Here is a 17806-nt window from a genome sequence, read left to right on the forward strand (position 1 = left end):
AAAGAACACCCTGGTGAGTTCACTCATCACAAAAGGACTGGTAGGCCAAGGAAGACCTCCACTGCTGATGAGAGATGAATCCTCATTATGGTAAAGAAAAAGCCCCAAATGCCTGTTTGACAGATCTAAAACAGTTTTCAGGAGGCAGATGTGTATATGTGAGAGACTACTATCTGGAGAAGACTTCATGAACAGAAATATAGAGTCCACGCTGAAAAATGCAAACGTATAATTATCCACAAAAACAGGATGGCCAGTTTGTGAAAAAGCATTTAAAAGAGCCTGCAGAATTCTGGAAAAAGTTGTTGTGGACAGACGAGACAAAGATGAACCTGTATCGAAGCGATGGCAAGAGCATAGTGTAGAGGCAGAAAGGAACTGCCCAAGATCCAGTGCATACCATCTCATCTGTTAAACATGGTGGTAGGGCTGTTATGGCTTTGGGTATGTATGGCTGCCGCAGGTACTGGCACGCTTATCTTCATTGATGAAATAAGTGCTGATGGCTGTCACACAAAGAATTCTGAGGTACATAGAAACATCTGCTCAAGTTCCAGTAAATGCCTTCAAGTTCATTGGATGGTGCTTCATCCTACAACAAAATCGTGGTCCCAAACGTACTTCTAAGGCAAAACAGGAATTTTTCAACACTAAAAAAATGGAAAATTTCTTGAATGGCCAAGACAGTAGTCATGCGATTTAAATCCAGTCGCGCTTGCCTTCCATACTCTGAAGAGACAACCGGAGGGGGCTAGATGTGAAGCAAGCTGGACCTGAAGAGGCTTGGCAGAGCATCACCAGGGAAGGTCTTCAGCACCTTGTGATGTCTATGAATCATAGACTTCAAGCAGTCATTGCATGCAAGGAATATACAAAGTAATAAATATGACTGCTCTATTATAGCTGCCATCTCTGTCCCAAACTTTATGGTGCCCTGAAATGGGCGGACCATATAGAAAATGTGTTATCATTTCTACATGATGTGACTGAAATGTATGCAAATACCCTTAAAGTCTGCAATTTGCAGTTTAATCATGTCTGAATTGTTTGATTTGTAAGTTTAAACTGTGGAGCAGAGGGGGTAAATAAAGGAAAATTTTGTCTTTGTCCCAAACATTACAAAGGGCAATATAACTAGTAAAATAACTTCAAAAACAAAAAAGCAAAACAATTGGAGGACACTGAGCTTCTGTAAAAAGCTGCTACCTGCATAGCACCCTGGAATAGTGAACAATGCATCAATAAGAGGAGTAAGTAAATCTGAAAAAATATATGATTGGACTAGGTTTGGGGACATGTGGGGATAAAAATGAAAAGGTGTTTATAAGTGCAGGAAATCAAACCAAAAAGGAGCTTGAGTTGTTCTCAACATGTGTACTGCATCTAGAATGACAGACTGCTTTTAGATAAACCAAAAGAAAAAACACATTGTTAGTAGTTAAAATTCATACACAAGTACAGCTGATTTGACAAAATTTTCAATCAGGTTAGAAAAAAACACATATAGTCCATGTTAATTTTATATACAGTAACACCCTTCATACAGCACATCATCATAGGGTGCTTTAAAAAAGAAGCAAGAATGCATTTCATCTTGCAAGTAAAAATGCAAAATCCATCATTGCTTGACAAATGAGGAAACACAACAACATGCCTTTATAATTAATAGCAATTAGAAATAACACAGATGTAACACATCACATGTGAATCACAACTAGCATTGTTGTAGAAGTTTCAAATTAGAAAATGTGTTTAAAGGGAAAACTAGTTAACACTTGAGGAATAAATTGAAATTTTAAACATAATTTTAATGTGCCCTTGAAGTTTCTTAAGCAAACATATATTTGATTGGAAAATCTGCACAATTTAATCAAAAAATCATTTTGTGAAAACGTGATTTTAAACTGCTGCAATATGCAAGTATGGAAATTACAATTTTGCATTGCAGCTTCAAAACTAAAAGCAAATTATGGGATAAATGAATGCACCAAGATGATATATGCCAGTATATATTTATCAACTCAAAAAGCTTTTCAAATAACAAACCACAAGTTAAATTATTGAACACCTGGGGCCAAACAAAGACTAAATTACTTTATATGATGTATTTTGTATATTAAAATTAAAATAATTACATAAATTAATTGACAAATTAAAGTAAGTAAAATAAAAATTAAAAAAAAGGCACTTTTCTTGCACATTCCTGCCAAGCTCTCAGTTTGTACACCATGTTTTAAAGAATGATTTACTAAATGAGTAAATAAACTCTTCTAAATGAAAAACTGCATTATACTTTCTCACCAAGTGTAGAGTCATGGACAGAACATTAGGGAACATGTACAGTAAGTCTGGAATATGTACTCCAGCAGCACAGGTTCTGTGTGAACCATATAGCGGTATAACAGAATGTGGAATGTTTAATTTGTTGTTTTGAGGTGCTTTCTTTTGCATCAACATATTCTCTTTAACTTTTCTTTTTACATATGCTGTGAATTCGGTTTAGTTGTGGAATTTTTGCATATTTTTATTCTGTACAATAAGTTGTCTAAGTATCACTAATACTTTCATGTTTATAGAACAAATTATCCTTTTTTTTTTTTTTTTTTTTGTTTTGGAAGGTCTGTTAATGGAAGTCAGGTTCAGTCAACTAAAAGGAGTTTGGGTTTCGTGACCCAGTCTGTTCCATTTAAAAAAGTGAAATTAAGTCATGATTACACAGGATGGACCAAACCAAAAAATTCTTCTCTTGTGCAGTCCCAGCCTCAGCTTCAAGGGTAAGATTTTTATTTATTTATTTGAGTATGCAGTGCCATATAAAATATTTAGACCCCATAAATAGTCTGCATAACAAATACTGTACTGAGATTTTGTTGTCTCTGATATTTCTTCTCCAAAGCCATGCTAATTTAAATTTAAAATTTGTGCCCCTCCACCCCTCAAAATCTCAAGAAGAATACAGTGGAACCTCGGTTCACGAACGTCTCGGTACACGTACAACTCGGTTTACGACCAAAAAGTTTGCCAAACTTTTGCCTCGGTTCACGACCACACACTCGGTATACGAACAAGCCAGGTTCCCTTTCGGTTTGTACATGTTCAGTCTCTCCCTGTGCATTTTCTGTGCAGCGAGCAAGAGAGAGAGCGAGAGAGCGTGACACACACACACACACACACATGAGAGAGGTGCGCACACACACAGGCGCTCCAGGCTCGCAAAAGAGAGACGCACGCACACACACACACAGGCGCGGGAGAGAGGCGCGCACACACACAGGAGCGTGCTAGGGAGACACACACACAGGTGCTCCAGGCTCGCAAAAGAGAGACGCACGCACACACACACACACAGGCGCGAGAGAGAGTGAGCGAGGGACGCATAAGGTAGAGAAGGCTTGTTTTTGTTTTCATTTCTTTTTACAGTGATCGGTTCGTATCCTGCATTGTTGCAATGTTACTTTTCTTGGTCGTTTATTAAATTACGGATTTTTCAAATGTTCATTTTTTCCCCTGTGCTTAAAACTCATTAAAAAAAGTGTTTTTAGCGAGCAGTTCCTAGCACTATAGCGCGAACTATTGCAGTGTTAGTTTTCTCTGTTGTTCAAGGTTTTCTCAGTGTTATTCAATGTTTTTACATTTAGTTTACCATTACGCTGTGCATTCTATGGTATAATTAACTATATTTGTGCTTAAAAACTAAAAAATATATATATTTACATACAGTTCGTACAGTCTGGAACGGATTAATTGTATTTACATACAATCCTATGGGAGAAATTGCTTCGGTTCACGACCAACTCGGTTTACGACCAGAGTTTTGGAACGAATTATGGTCGTGAACCGAGGTTCCACTGTACATAGTTTGTATTTATGAGAGAGTGCCTTAGATCTGTGAAAGATAACTGTGTTTTAAGTAGATTAGCTAAAGGTTACAATGTTAGGATCTTTAGTTTGTAGTATTGTAAGTTTGTTTCTAGATATTTAAGGATAATATAAGTTGTTTTAAATTAGTAGGTTTGAGTACTTCATTCAGTATAAGGAGAAAGTAAATCCTTTGTTCTTGTACAATATAATAGTGATGTATGTAGGGAAAATATTGAGATCTAAACTGAACCGTGCCAAACATTAAAAAGAAACCAAAAATTCAATACTGCTGAGAAAATTTCGCACATATTGAAAATCATGAGCAAGATGCATCGCTTAACCTCATTCTTGTGTGTATCCAATATGTGTGTCATGATTAATTATGTAAAATGCAGCATTTAAGTGTTCAAGCATTTTTTCTTTGCATATAGGTTTTCTAATTTGGGGAATACATGCTACATGAATGCAATTCTACAATCCCTTTTTTGTCTCCAGTCATTTTCAAATGACTTACTAAAAGGGATTCCATGGAAAAGGGTTCCACCAAATTCACTACTCAGGTACTAATGTGCTGATGTTATTGATATTTCTTTAAGCTTCGCAGGAGAGGAGGTCTGACATTTGCCTTCTTGTGTGTGAAAGTTATGGTTTTATTTGTAAACTTTTAAAGCTACTTAACTTTGTACCACATGTAAGATATTTACGTAGTGTGTTGAACTCATCATTTTAATGTTTACTGCTAAAGTTGTAACTAACTTCAAAAACTACATTTACTGTATCTTGCTAAGATACTGTATTTATTATACATAATTTTTTAGGTTTATGCTTATGTATATGGTCATCAAAATAGTTTGATAAAATGAACAACTGAACTCATGTACTTCTTTCTAAGTCACTTTTACAAACTAGTACTTTATGCACCTCTACCTTGCCTACGCCTTTTATCTGAAGTTGGCAGGCAGACTTAATAATAAAATTGCATCCTAATAAATTAAAATAACACAGATCAAAAATGTGCCCTGGGAAACACTACCTTCTAAATTTGATAGAACAGGAAAGCAAATAGCTTACATCTTGAACTTTTTGTGAATTCTTGATTTGAGTACCTGATGAACTGCTTATTTAATAAATGTTCATTTTGGCAGGCGTTTTTCTCACCTCCTTGCCAAAAAAGATTTATGTAGCCCAGACGTTAAGAAGGAGCTCTTAAAGAAAGTAAAAAGTGCAATTTCCACTACAGCTGAGAGATTTTCTGGCTACATGCAAAATGTAAGTATAGTTTGCTGAAATGCCATCATGCATTTGAAAACTCTGCCTTTAGTCTTTTTGTCATGAGAGGAGCCTATTATTGTCTTTTACAGAAATGTCCCAGTGCTATTTTAATTTTTATGCTTTGTGATGGATGTTTTTGTATTTTTGCTTCAGTAAAAGCTATGAAAATCGATATTTACTCCCAAATAGATTGTTTTTTTTTTTGTTTTTTTTTTTTTACTGGCTTTGTCATTTTTTTTTGGAGTGCAGGCAGATTGATTTTTGGAAGAAAATGAATGTGGGTGTTTGTACAGTCGTCCTGTGAGTATCTGGGGCCCTGTCTGGGTTGATTCCTGCCCTGCACAGTCAAGATAGACTTAGGAAACTGCAACCAAAAAGTGAATGGAAATGGATTGACTTTCAGTCTAACCACTTTTTGTTTTCCTTTTTTTTCTTAAAGGTGTGTAAAGCAAAAGTTACCTTCCTAGATTTTTTTGATTATTGGAGTGTAGCAAGTAAATATTGTCTTAGTAAGACAATACTAAATATTAACTTACTAAGTTTAAAAGACCCTGTGGCATGCAAGATTTGGTTTACCAATATAATTTAACTGGCACTGGGTGAAGAAGACTATTGAATAATTACATAACAACAATTGATGACAGAATGTGTTATGCCTACTTGGATAAATATTTTTTGTTATCTGGCCATCTGACTTTAGCTTTAGGGGACTTATTTAAGCAAGAAATTTGGGGGTGATGGGCTGATGTCCTCACTCCTCAAAACTGTCAATACCGTGTGTTTTTTTTTTTTTCCCCTGGCAAGCAACTGGCAGGTGCAGGACGAAGTCAAATACAGTGGTACCTCGGTATACGTCCTTAATCCGTTCCAGATCCTTGGATTTATACCAAACAGGACTTATACCAAGTGAATTTTTCCCATGAGAAATAAAGGGAAAATGATTAATCAGTTCCCATGAAAAAAAATCCTATTGTTATTGGCATATTATACATTGATGGGGTTGAATAAAATTATTTAAACACTGCTTAATACTAAAATACATAAATATAAAAGCAATTAGATGAAATAAATGAAAATTTAACTTCACTTTACCTTGCTGAGAAGAGTCGAGTGCCTGCTAAGACTGCTCTTTCCCGTCTTTTAACCTCCTTTATCTTACTCTTTTCCTCGATCCATCTATCTCCCCCGTTCCTGGTGCCAAACCGTATATATACATCCACCCTTGCCTCCGTGGGCGCAGCGCCTTAATCACATGCCGCAGGAAGCCAATGAAGCAATTCAGAATGATCGCACCCACACGTGCAGGTGCGACTCGCTCCAACTGCCTCATTAACTCTCCACGGTCATGCAATCACGCCCACGGAGAATGACACGGCTATACGGATTTAAAACCTGGCCCTTTTTTTTGGAGCCGCGGACCCGCAATACCACAGGCAGTCTTGGCTTTGTCTCGAGAGAGGTAAACAAGGGTAGCACGCAGTGTTCTAGCATGCGAGTTGTATTCCAAACAAAGGTTGTATACCAAGCAAAATTTTTCGCGTCCAAACAGAACTTATACCAAGTTGGACTTATTCCAAAGCAGACTTATACCAAGGTACCACGGTATACTGTATGTGCTGACTACCCTTGGTTGCTATCACAGTTCTAGATTATTTAAAAACATACATACCACTTAAGAAGTAGAGAGGCTAGAGTAGTCAGTACCTATATGTTTTAATTCTTACCTTAATCTTAAAACTCCAAGTAATTTTTAAAATATTTTGTAGGATGCTCATGAATTCCTAAGTCAGTGCTTAGATCAGCTCAAGGAAGATGTTGAAAAAGTCAATAAAAGCTGTAAAAGTGATTTCCAGCCTTTGGAAGAAGTACAAATGGGTCGACCAGGAGAAGAAGTGGCTGCATCACGAATTTATACTTGCCCTGTTGTTGCCAATGTGGAATTTGAGGTCCAGCACAACATTACCTGCAAAGTGTAAGAAATGCTTCTGATAACTGTTAGAGATCTTTTTTGTTGGTCTTTAGAAACTTCTTTTGTAACCTTTTTTCTTCTTCTAATTTTAGCTGTGGAGAAACTGTTACAAAGAGGGAACAATTTAATGATTTGTCAATTGATCTGCCTCGTCGAAAACAAACTCTTCCACTGAGATCCATTCAGGATTCCCTTGACCTTTTTTTTAGGGTGTGTATCCATTTATTTGTGTGGCATTTGTCATAGGCTAAGGGGAGGGTGTTGGGGGATGGTTCACTAATAAATGCAAAAGTGCGTCTGTCATGCAGTGAGTGGGCCGATTATCATTAGAAGTAATGAGTTTCCTTTACTGTACTTGGTGCTTGTTGTTAAGAATACTTTCTTATTAAATTAGTGTTAAAATAATAATCCTGTGCTGCCACATTCAATTTGGTGCTTGTTTACTTGCACTTTGTTGCACATGATACATGTTAATATTGGACAACAAGGTGGACAAAGCTGATACAAGTTTTTACTCAATAACAGCTTTGGGTAATTTATAGTAACACCTAGCAGTCATGTGGCATGTAGGATTAATTGTGAACTCCACAACTGGGTCACAAAAGAAAGATGGAGATTATATAGTTTTGCCATTGTTTCAAATATTTAAAACAACTCGGTTAGTGGGACAGCAGGAAATCTGTCATCACCGGTAGATTGTGAGTCATACTGGGAACAATAGTACAGTAATCCCTCGCTATATCGACTTTCGCGGATTCACTCTATCGCGGATTTTATATGTAAGCATATTTAAATATGCTATATATATTGATATATATATATTTTTTGCTGGTTCACAGATTTCTGCGGACAATGGGTCTTTTAATTTCTGGTTCATGCTTCCTCAGTTGGTTTGCCCAGTTGATTTCATACAAGGGACGCTATTGGCAGATGGCTGAGAAGCTACCCAACCAGAGCACGTATTACCTATTAAATAAAACTCCTCAAATATATTGTGAGCACGGGGGCCTGTTCGCACCCCTAGAGGATACGGCCGCTCCTCAAAAAAACACTGAAAGATTACCGTCACATTGCTGTCTTCTTTGCTGGGCTTAAATGTGGCTGCTTTGTCAAGCGATATGCTTCCTGCATGGTGCTTCGCATACTTAAAAGATCAAACAGCACGTATTGATTTTTGATTGTTTGCTTTCCTCCCTCTCTCTCTCTCTTGCTCTGACATTCTCTGCTCCTGATGGAGGGTGTGTGAGCAGGGGGGCTGTTCGCACACCTAGATGATACGGACGCTCGTCTAAAAATGCTGAAAGATTACTTTCACGTTGCTCCCTTCTGTGCAGCAGCTTTGTGAAGTGACATGCTTCCCCCACGGTGCTTCGCATACTTAAAAGCTCGAAGGGCACGTATTGATTTTTGATTGTTTTTCTTTGTCTCTCTCTCTGACACTCTCTGCTCCTGACGGAGGGGGTGTGAGCTGCTGCCTTCCTTGCAACTCGCATACTTAAAAGCCAAAGAGCCCTATTGATTTTTGTTTGCTCTTTTCTCTCTCTCTGTGACATTCTCTGCTCCTGATGCGCACTCCTTTGAAGAGGAAGATATGTTTGCATTCTTTTAATTGTGAGACGGAACTGTCATCTGTCTTGTCATGGAGCACAGTTTAAACTTTTGAAAAAGAGACAAATGTTTGTTTGCAGTGTTTGAATAAAGTTCCTGTCTCTCTACAACCTCCTGTGTTTCTGTGCAAATCTGTGACCCAAGCATGACAATATAAAAATAACCATATAAACATATGGTTTCTACTTCGCGGATTTTCACCTTTCGCGGGGTGTTCTGGAATGCAACCTCCGCGATCGAGGAGGGATTACTGTATCTCACTTGTTTGTACCACTCATAGGCTAATAAGAATAAATAAATGTCATGTCACTAGTGAGCCTCAGTATCTGAAAGATGGTATGGATATTAGGATCTATAATCCACTTTATAAACTACCCTCACAACACCAAGAGTCATCTTTTTTTACTATTTTTTGTCTTTAGATGGAGGAGATTGAGTATTCATGTGAAAAATGCAGTGGAAAATCTGCATCTGTTTCTCATAAGTTCAGCAAACTTCCCAGGTATATAATTCTCTTGAGTTTTATGGTAAAATATTTGAGTTGTTTTGCTGGTCAGAACAAGGTCACTTCTTAAGACTATGTGAAATTCATGATTTCAGACTGTAACTAGTTTTTCAGTTGGTCTGAAATATAAAGTTGTAAAGATTATGTAACACCCTGGCCTCTATCTTCCAACTGTTAAACTGCCTAGGTCTTCAAGGTCCAAAACTAACAATTTTCAATACTGTACTTGTTCACAAATATATTAACATAGCATACTGACTTTACAATCTGTTGAACTCCATACTTCTGTTGTATTGTTATATGCTATTTACAGTCGTATGAAAAAAGGTACACCTTCTTACAGTTCTTCGGTTTTGCGTATCAGGACATAATAAAAAAAAAAAAAGCATCTGGTCCTCAGCAGGTCTTAGTTAGGTAAATACAACTCGAGATGGCATATTACACTGTGTCATTATTTATTTAACAAAAACTAAGCCAAAATGCAGAAGCAGCGTGTGAATAATCAAGAACCCCTTTACAAATTAAAAGGGGTAAGTAGCAGCCAGGTGCTGCTAATCAAATGCTGATGATCTATTAATGAAGTGCAAGTGTGACCACCTCTAGAAAAGCAGATTTATTGGCAGTTTGCTGGTCTGGAGTATTCAGTTGTGTGTTATAAAAATGCAGAGGAGGAAAGACATCCGCAATTATCTTGGTGAAACAATTGTTGCTGCCCATTAATCTGGGAAGGTTTGAAAGGCAATTTCCAAACTATTTGAAGTCCATTATTCTACAGTGAGAAAAATTAACAAGTAGAAAACATTTAAGGCAGTTGACAATCTTCCCAGGAGTGAGCGTCCCAGTCACCCCAAGGTCAGACTGTGCAGTGCTCAGAGAAATAGCAAAAAAAACAACAGCTATATCTCAGAGTGTACAAGCCGCAGTTAGCATGACAACTACAGCTTGGCTGAAATCGGGTTATGCAACAGGACATTGATCCCAAGCACACCAGCAAATCTACAACACAATGGCTGAAAAGGAAAAGAATCAAGGTGTTGCAATAGCCCAGTCAAAGTTCAGACCTCAACCTGATTGAAATGCTCTGACAGGACTTTATGAGAGCTGTGCATAAACAAATGTCCGCAAACCTCAATGAACTGAAGCAACATTGTAAAGAAGAGTGGGCCAAAATTCCCCCCACAACAATGTGAGAGACTGATAAAGTCATACAGAAAATGATTATTTCAAGTTATTGCTGCTAAAGGTTGTTCTGCAAGCTATTGAATCATGGGGTGTCCTTAGTTTTTCACACATGGCTTCTTCATTTTGTTTTTATTTTTGTTAAATAAATAATGCAACAGTGGAATCTGTTTTGTGTTGTTTTATACCTGAGGATAGATTTAAATAATTTTAGAACCTGGTAAGGACCAGATGTTGTTTTTTTTTTTGTTTAATAAATATGATGTCCTGATATGTTTGTTTTTTTACTCATGGCCAACTGACCTTATCACTGGACTCGTCTTTAAAGTCTTGCATTATGATATTGTATACAAGAATGCGACCCTTTAACTAATTAGATATCTATGTTTGATAAGATTGTATAGATTTATTTACTTCTTCTTTGTTGCTTATCCATTAGTCCATAGTCTTAGCTAATCTCGTTTTTTTTTTCTTGCAACTTTCTCTATGACATCTTGTAAAGCAATCTGAGCTAGCTTTTAGCTTATAGTAAGGCCCAAAATTAGTTGGCTTGATATTGGCTTGGGTTGACATACAACTCAAATATTATTAAGCAGAGAGTTCAAAAAGTTGACCCTGAATATCTTATCAGTTGGGTTAAGGAAGCAATAACCTTTTGATATTTGAAGTTTGCATGTTTTATTACAAAAAAAGTTAAAGAAGAACCAAACTTGAAGGATTTTTTTCTTTCAGTTTTTTCTGTTAATGTAGTGTGGCAGGCGGCTGGGGTCTATGCCAGGCCGGGACGCCCCTGCACTCTATATTCAGGGGGAGCAGCCATGGACGGTGCAATAACTCCCCCTGGACGCTAGATGGCTGCCCCCCAGGTTGGAGCGGTGCCTCGGTTTCCCGCAGGGCTCCATGGGAATTGGAGTTGGGGGCAGCCCTGTTGGGTCCCGCCGGCACCACCAGGGGGTGCTGCAGCTGGGACTCCTGAGCCCGTATGGGCAGTGTATTCATCAGACCTGGAAGTGTAGACAGAACTCTGCAATCAAGAACCTGGAGCACTATAAAAGGGGCCAGCAGCCACCACTCCGGGAGCCAGAATCGGGAGGAGGACGAGGTTGCCTGTGAGGAATGGTGGAGGAAGAAAAAGAGTGCTTTATTTTGCCTTTTATTTGGTGTTTGTGCTTGGGACTGTGTACTGCCTGTGGGACACGGGGAAGACGTGCTCCCACAGGCGAAGAAAAAATAAATGTTTTTGTTTATTTTACGTGTGCCTCCGTGTCCAGTCTGTGTCGGGTTGGGCGCCTATATAGCGCCTTTTTCACAGTAGTAATATAACTGATAAAGACAACATAGGAAAATATAAGGAAAAAAATAAAAGAATGTAGAAAAAAATAACTAAAAATGCAGTTGGTATTATTGCATAAAATCAGACAGGAAACAAATACCTTTTCACTTCGTTATCAAATTAAATTAACCTTTCTTAGTTTTTATTACATTCAGAGATTTATACTTGAGTGAATACAGAAAGTGAACAATTTTTTGTACATTTGCCGTCAGACATAGTTTTTAACAAAGCTCAATGTACGGCTGAGAATGAAGATGGAGTTTTAACATTTGCTTCTTTGTCTATGGAGTTTGTATTTGTCACTATCTTTTTCTCAGTAGTAGTCTCATTTATGTGAGGATCTTGTTTTAAACATCAGATTTATATGAAATTAAAATTGATGATGCAGACTTAATGCAAAATAAGTTGTATTTTTAACTTAAGTAATGTTGGGCATTATATTTTTATAAGTAATAATGTATATTCTGCATTATCTTTTTATTGGTTTTAATTTGAAGTTATGTGGTAAATGTTACAGCTAAGAGTTATAAAGTTAATTGATATGGTGGTTTTTACATTTAGCCAATATTTTTCCCTTTCTCTTTTTTCCAGAATTCTCATTCTTCATTTAAAGCGATATAGTTACAATGCGCACCTTTCGCTTAATAGCAAGTTAGGTCAACAAGTCCTTATTCCTAAGTACCTGACCTTACTCTCGCACTGTACAGAATCTACTAGACCTCCTCTTGGTATTGGATGGAGTGCACAAAATGCAGTGTAAGTCTTTGTTTGGGAACCTGACATATTACACTTTCACTGTTGGCTCAAAATGCATCCTTCTGCTTTCTGATTTGAGCTGCAAAATACAGAATTTATTTTTACCCTGTACTTACATTATGATTGCAGGATCTATTTGGAAACATTTAAATTTCACAGAAGAAATGCTTATGAAGTTTCTGTATTCTACATAGGTGCAGTTTTTTTATTTTTATTTTTTCATTGGACAGTGTTATTTCATTTAAAAAATATGCAATAGTTACACTTTTTCTAAGCTGCTACAGCTGACAAAAATGGTGGTTAAGCTTAGATCTGTATTTAGGCATTGCAACCTTTTTATTGTTGTCATTTACCTTTTTTTTACATTTTTTTTGCTGTTAGATTTAATGTTTGTTTAACTATGCCTTTTACATCTGTCATATATACAGCATGATTTTTAATTGATTTGGTATGCCCATTGTCCATATACCAACCTCGCCTGTGCAAATATTTGCAATTATACCAGATTCAATGTACTAAATTTATTATAAAAACTTCTGTTTTCTCTAAAGGGATGTTGTTGAATGATGCTGTAAATCACATGTCATTTATTTTTTCAATTCATATGTTTAACAATAATAGTTATTAGGACAAATAAATACTTAACAAGATTGTGAAAATATATTTAAATGAAAAATACTAAAGGATAAACATAAAGTAAACTTTTGCTTTATTCTAAACCTAAGATCTTTTTGGTCTTTAATCAGTCTGTCAGATAGCTTTACTATTGTCCTGGTTATCTTGATTTTGCAGTACTTAACAAGGTTGAAACACATTTAGATAAAATGTTTGCGGTATATCCCGGGGAAAATTTTTGTGTGTCGTTGTTACCATAGTTTTATCATACATTGGGAAACCTCCTTTGTTACTTGTCCTTCTGACATGTAGAGCTTGGTTTGATAGCCTCTAATGAGGCAGTATTTTCTCAATATAGATGTACATTTTCTTTGGATTCTTCTTATATAATTTTTCTTCATGTTCACAAAAGTTATGAAAGTCAATATTCTAGTTAAGCCTGCTTGTTTTTGTTCAATGGGGAACCAGATGAATTGAGAATAGCTTTTTAAATACCTACTTTTTTATTGTCCGTCTTGTTACATTTTTTACTGTATAGTTTATACAGTACACTTTTTCCAAGATTCTGTTTCTTAACCTTCTTAGCATTTTTCTCAGGAAAACATATAAAAAGCATTGCATGTTTTGGCTTGAAAAATGACATATTTGTTAAATCTCCTCTTTCTACTGTAAAACGGGCACAACACTAAAACTACAAAGTCAGAAGTGTAGAAGGTATAATAATGATACAAATAATAAAATGAACAATAAAAATGATAATACTGTATATACTGTTAAAATGTTTAATTTGTGTGGTATATCTTGAAGCACAGTGAAATACACAATCCATTGTCACAGTCATAACAATAGTAGCGTGGTTCCTTGCGGATTTTCTTTTGAACAGCATACGCTGAACATGTGTGATTGACACGAATGTCACTTTCACATTCATCAGAATTGCTTTCGATTTCACTGTCTGTTTCACTTCCACTGCATGAAGAGAGATTCACTTTGTAATCACTGCTCATGTTGCTATGAAGAGGATGCAAAACCTGGGTTGCTGAGAAATGTTTCTTACGAGACACTATTATGAGGCTGGGCGAAGACATGTCTGCACCGTTGCTGGGGTAGCACTCAGGCCTGTCGCTTACACAAGACATGCCTATATTATTTCCTGAGCATTGCTCAGCACTAATGCTGTTGGAACTTTTATAGCCAGAGTAATCCTCATGTGTAACGCTTACATGAGACACATTTATACAGTTGCCCAGGTGACACTCGGGACTAACGCTTTTAGAACTGTTTTTACAACCTGAGTGACGCTTGGATCTAAATCTAAGGAAGTTCAAAATTATGTGCAATATATGCATATAGTTCTTAATTTATTATTTTGCACAAAACATACGGTGGATCCGGAAAGTATTCACAGCGTATCACTTTTTCCACCTTTTGTTATGTTACAGCCTTATTCCAAAATGGATTAAATTCATTTTTTTCCTCAGAATTCTACACACAACACCCCATAATGACAATGTGAAAAAAGTTTACTTGAGGTTTTTGCAAATTTATTAAAAATAAAAAAACTGAGAAATCACATGTACATAAGTATTCACAGCCTTTGCTCAATACTTTGTCGATGGACCTTTTGCAGCAATTACAGCCTCAAATCTTGTTGAATATGATGCCATAAGCTTGGCACACCTATCCTTGGCCAGTTTCACCCATTCCTCTTTGCAGCACCTCTCAAGCTCCATCAGGTTGGATGGGAAGCGTCGGTGCACAGCCATTTTAAGATCTCTCCAGAGATGTTCAATCGGATTCAAGTCTGGGCTGTGGCTGGGCCACACAAGGACATTCACAGAGTTGTCCTGAAGCCACTCCTTTGATATCTTGGCTGTGTGCTTAGTGTCGTTGTCCTGCTGAAAGATGAACTGTCGTCCCAGTCTGAGGTCAGGAGCACTCTGGAGCGGGTTTTCATCCAGGATGTGTCTGTACATTGATGCAGTCATCTTTCCCTTTATCCTGACTAGTCTCCCAGTCCCTGCTGCTGAAAAACATCCCCACAGCATGATGCTGCCACCACCATGCTTCACTGTAGGGATGGTATTGGCCTGGTGATGAGCGGTGCCTGGTTTTCTCCAAACGTGACGCCTGGCATTCACACCAAAGAGTTCAATCTTTGTCTCATCAGACCAGAGAATTTTCTTTCTCATGGTCTGAGAGTCCTTCAGGTACCTTTTGGCAAACTCCAGGCGGGCTGCCATGTGCCTTTTACTAAGGAGTGGCTTCCGTCTGGCCACTTTGCCATACAGGCCTGATTGGTGGATTGCTGCACAGATGGTTGTCCTTCTGGAAGGTTCTCCTCTCTCCACAGAGGACTTCTGGAGCACTGACAGAGTGACCATCGGGTTCTTGGTCACCTCCCTGACTAAGGCCCTTCTCCCCCGATCGCTCAGTTTAGATGGCCAGCCAGCTCTAGGAAGAATCCTGGTGGTTTCGAACTTCTTCCACTTACGGAAGATGGAGGCCACTGTGCTCATTGGGACCTTCAAAGCAGCAGAAATTTTTCTGTAACCTTCCCCAGATATGTGCCTTGAGACAATCCTGTCTTGGAGGTCTACAGACAATTCCTTTGACTTCATGCTTGGCTGACATGAACTGTCAACTGTGGGACCTTATATAGACAGGTGTGTGCCTTTCCAAATCATGTCCAATCAACTGAATTTAAGCTGTAGAAACATCTCAAGGATGATCAGGGGAAACAGGATGCACCGGGGCTCAATTTTGAGCTTCATGGCAAAGGCTGTGAATACTTATGTACATGTGCTTTCTCAGTTTTTTTATTTTTAATAAATTTGCAAAAATCTCAAGTAAACTTTTTTCGTGTTGTCATTATGGGGTGTTGTGTGTAGAATTCTGAGGAAAAAAAATAATTTAATCCATTTTGGAATAAGGCTGTAACATAACAAAACGTGGAAAAAGTGATGCACTGTATATTTTGGAATTACTACAGTTGATTAAAATGGTCCCTATAAATAGAAGAATCATAATAGAACTACCCATTAATAACCTACGAAACTGAGCCAGCAGAAGTATGCAAATACAATGATATATCCCATAACCATGATAATTTTTCATTAGTTGAAGACTAATGATTGTACTACATTTTTCAGATTTCATATAACAAATAAAAACTGCACTACAAACATATGCAGCAATAGCAATCAATTTCTTCTGTGTAATTTCTCCTTTTTTCTAGGTATCGAACACTGAAAACGTCACAAGCCCTGAATTCTAATGCATTTAACCAAATTCGGTAAGTACTTATCACTAGTAATTATATGTATTTAATTATATAATTAGTTTTGTTTACATTGTTCAAATACGTTGTCCTATGCGGTACATTCTAAGAATTTTATATATTGCAAAAACTTCAGTTTTATTGCCTAAATATTATATAAATATTAATGTCTTATTTTAATTGATCCCAATGCCCCAGTGCAATGACAGGGTCACTGTGCTGTAAACATTGATAATATCCTTTGGATGAGACATAAATCAGAGGTCCAGACTGGCTGTGGCCATAAAAGATGTTTGGGCATCTTTTGAAAAGAGTAGGGTGTTTCCCCAATGACCTGACTAATTGCTCTTTTTCATATTTGTCTCTGTAAACCCTGGAGATAGTTGTGCATGAAAATCTCAGTAGATCAACAGTGTCTGAAATATTCTGACCAGTCCATCTTGCATCAACAACCATGCCACATTCAAAGTCACTTAAAACACATTTTTTCCTCATTCTGATGCTTGGTTTGAATATCAGCAGGTTGTTGTGACCATGTCTACATGCCTAAATGTATTGAGTTGCTGCCATGTGATTGGCTGATCAGACATTTTTGTGTTAACAAGCAATGGAACAGGTGTACCTAATAAAGTGGCCAGTGAGTGTAATTTTGATTAATTATTATTGAACTACCTTGGTTAAACAACAGTGTCTAGTAGTCCCCAGTGAATATGACTGCTGTTTAACTTGGCTGCTCAAACTGTGAAGATTTGTGCCTTTCATATAAATCCTTGATATTTGACACTATTGCACTATGTAAAGGTAATGTGTAAGAATTGTCAGACCAAAGTGAGTGATATCTCTCAGCCCTGTATCTTAAGTTATTTTTAGACGTCTACAGTCTAATAAAATCCATTGTGCAATAAATATTGGTAGTTAATGCTTTATATTTTGTTTAATTCATGGACATAAGTCAGGTTGTACATCCATAGATTGTAGTCTGTCACAAATTTTTTTAGTCTAACAGTTTGTAACCACGATATCGTGCATTTCTTGCTCTTAAGTGTTAAACCAAAGATGTTGTACTACTGCGATATTTAAAATTACCTGTTGTAAGTTTACAAGTTTCAACAATTGTCCTTTGAGCCATCAGGGAATTGAAATATTTTGAAGTACAGTGGAACCTCGGTTCACGAACGTCTCGGTACACGTACAAATCGGTTTATGACCAAAAAGTTTGCCAAACTTTTGCCTCAGTTTACAACCACACACTTGGTTTACGAACAAGCCAGTTTCCCTTTCAGTTTGTACATGTTCAGTCTCTCCCTGTGCAGCGAGCAAGAGCGAGAGAGCGCGACACACACACACGAGAGAGACACACACACACACGCACACACACAGGCAGCGCGAGAGAGACGCACGCACACAGGCAGCACGAGAGAGAGACAC

The 17806-nt window shown here is 37.4% G+C and overlaps 1 protein-coding gene across 2 annotated transcripts in view; it reads left to right on the forward strand.

Annotated features, from left to right (window-relative positions):
* usp37 (ubiquitin specific peptidase 37) overlaps positions 1-17806 on the forward strand; it is a 130429-nt gene that overhangs the window by 86216 nt on the left and 26407 nt on the right. For both annotated transcript variants that reach the window (XM_051930598.1, XM_051930599.1), the window contains 8 exons: positions 2619-2774; positions 4293-4421; positions 5007-5130; positions 6900-7105; positions 7195-7312; positions 9133-9212; positions 12319-12483; positions 16337-16393. In XM_051930598.1, the coding sequence (XP_051786558.1) occupies positions 2619-2774; positions 4293-4421; positions 5007-5130; positions 6900-7105; positions 7195-7312; positions 9133-9212; positions 12319-12483; positions 16337-16393 (1035 nt within the window). The remainder of the gene's footprint in view (positions 1-2618; positions 2775-4292; positions 4422-5006; positions 5131-6899; positions 7106-7194; positions 7313-9132; positions 9213-12318; positions 12484-16336; positions 16394-17806) is intronic.

Source organism: Erpetoichthys calabaricus, chromosome 8 (genome assembly GCF_900747795.2).
Source record: "Erpetoichthys calabaricus chromosome 8, fErpCal1.3, whole genome shotgun sequence".
Lineage (NCBI taxonomy): Eukaryota > Metazoa > Chordata > Cladistia > Polypteriformes > Polypteridae > Erpetoichthys > Erpetoichthys calabaricus.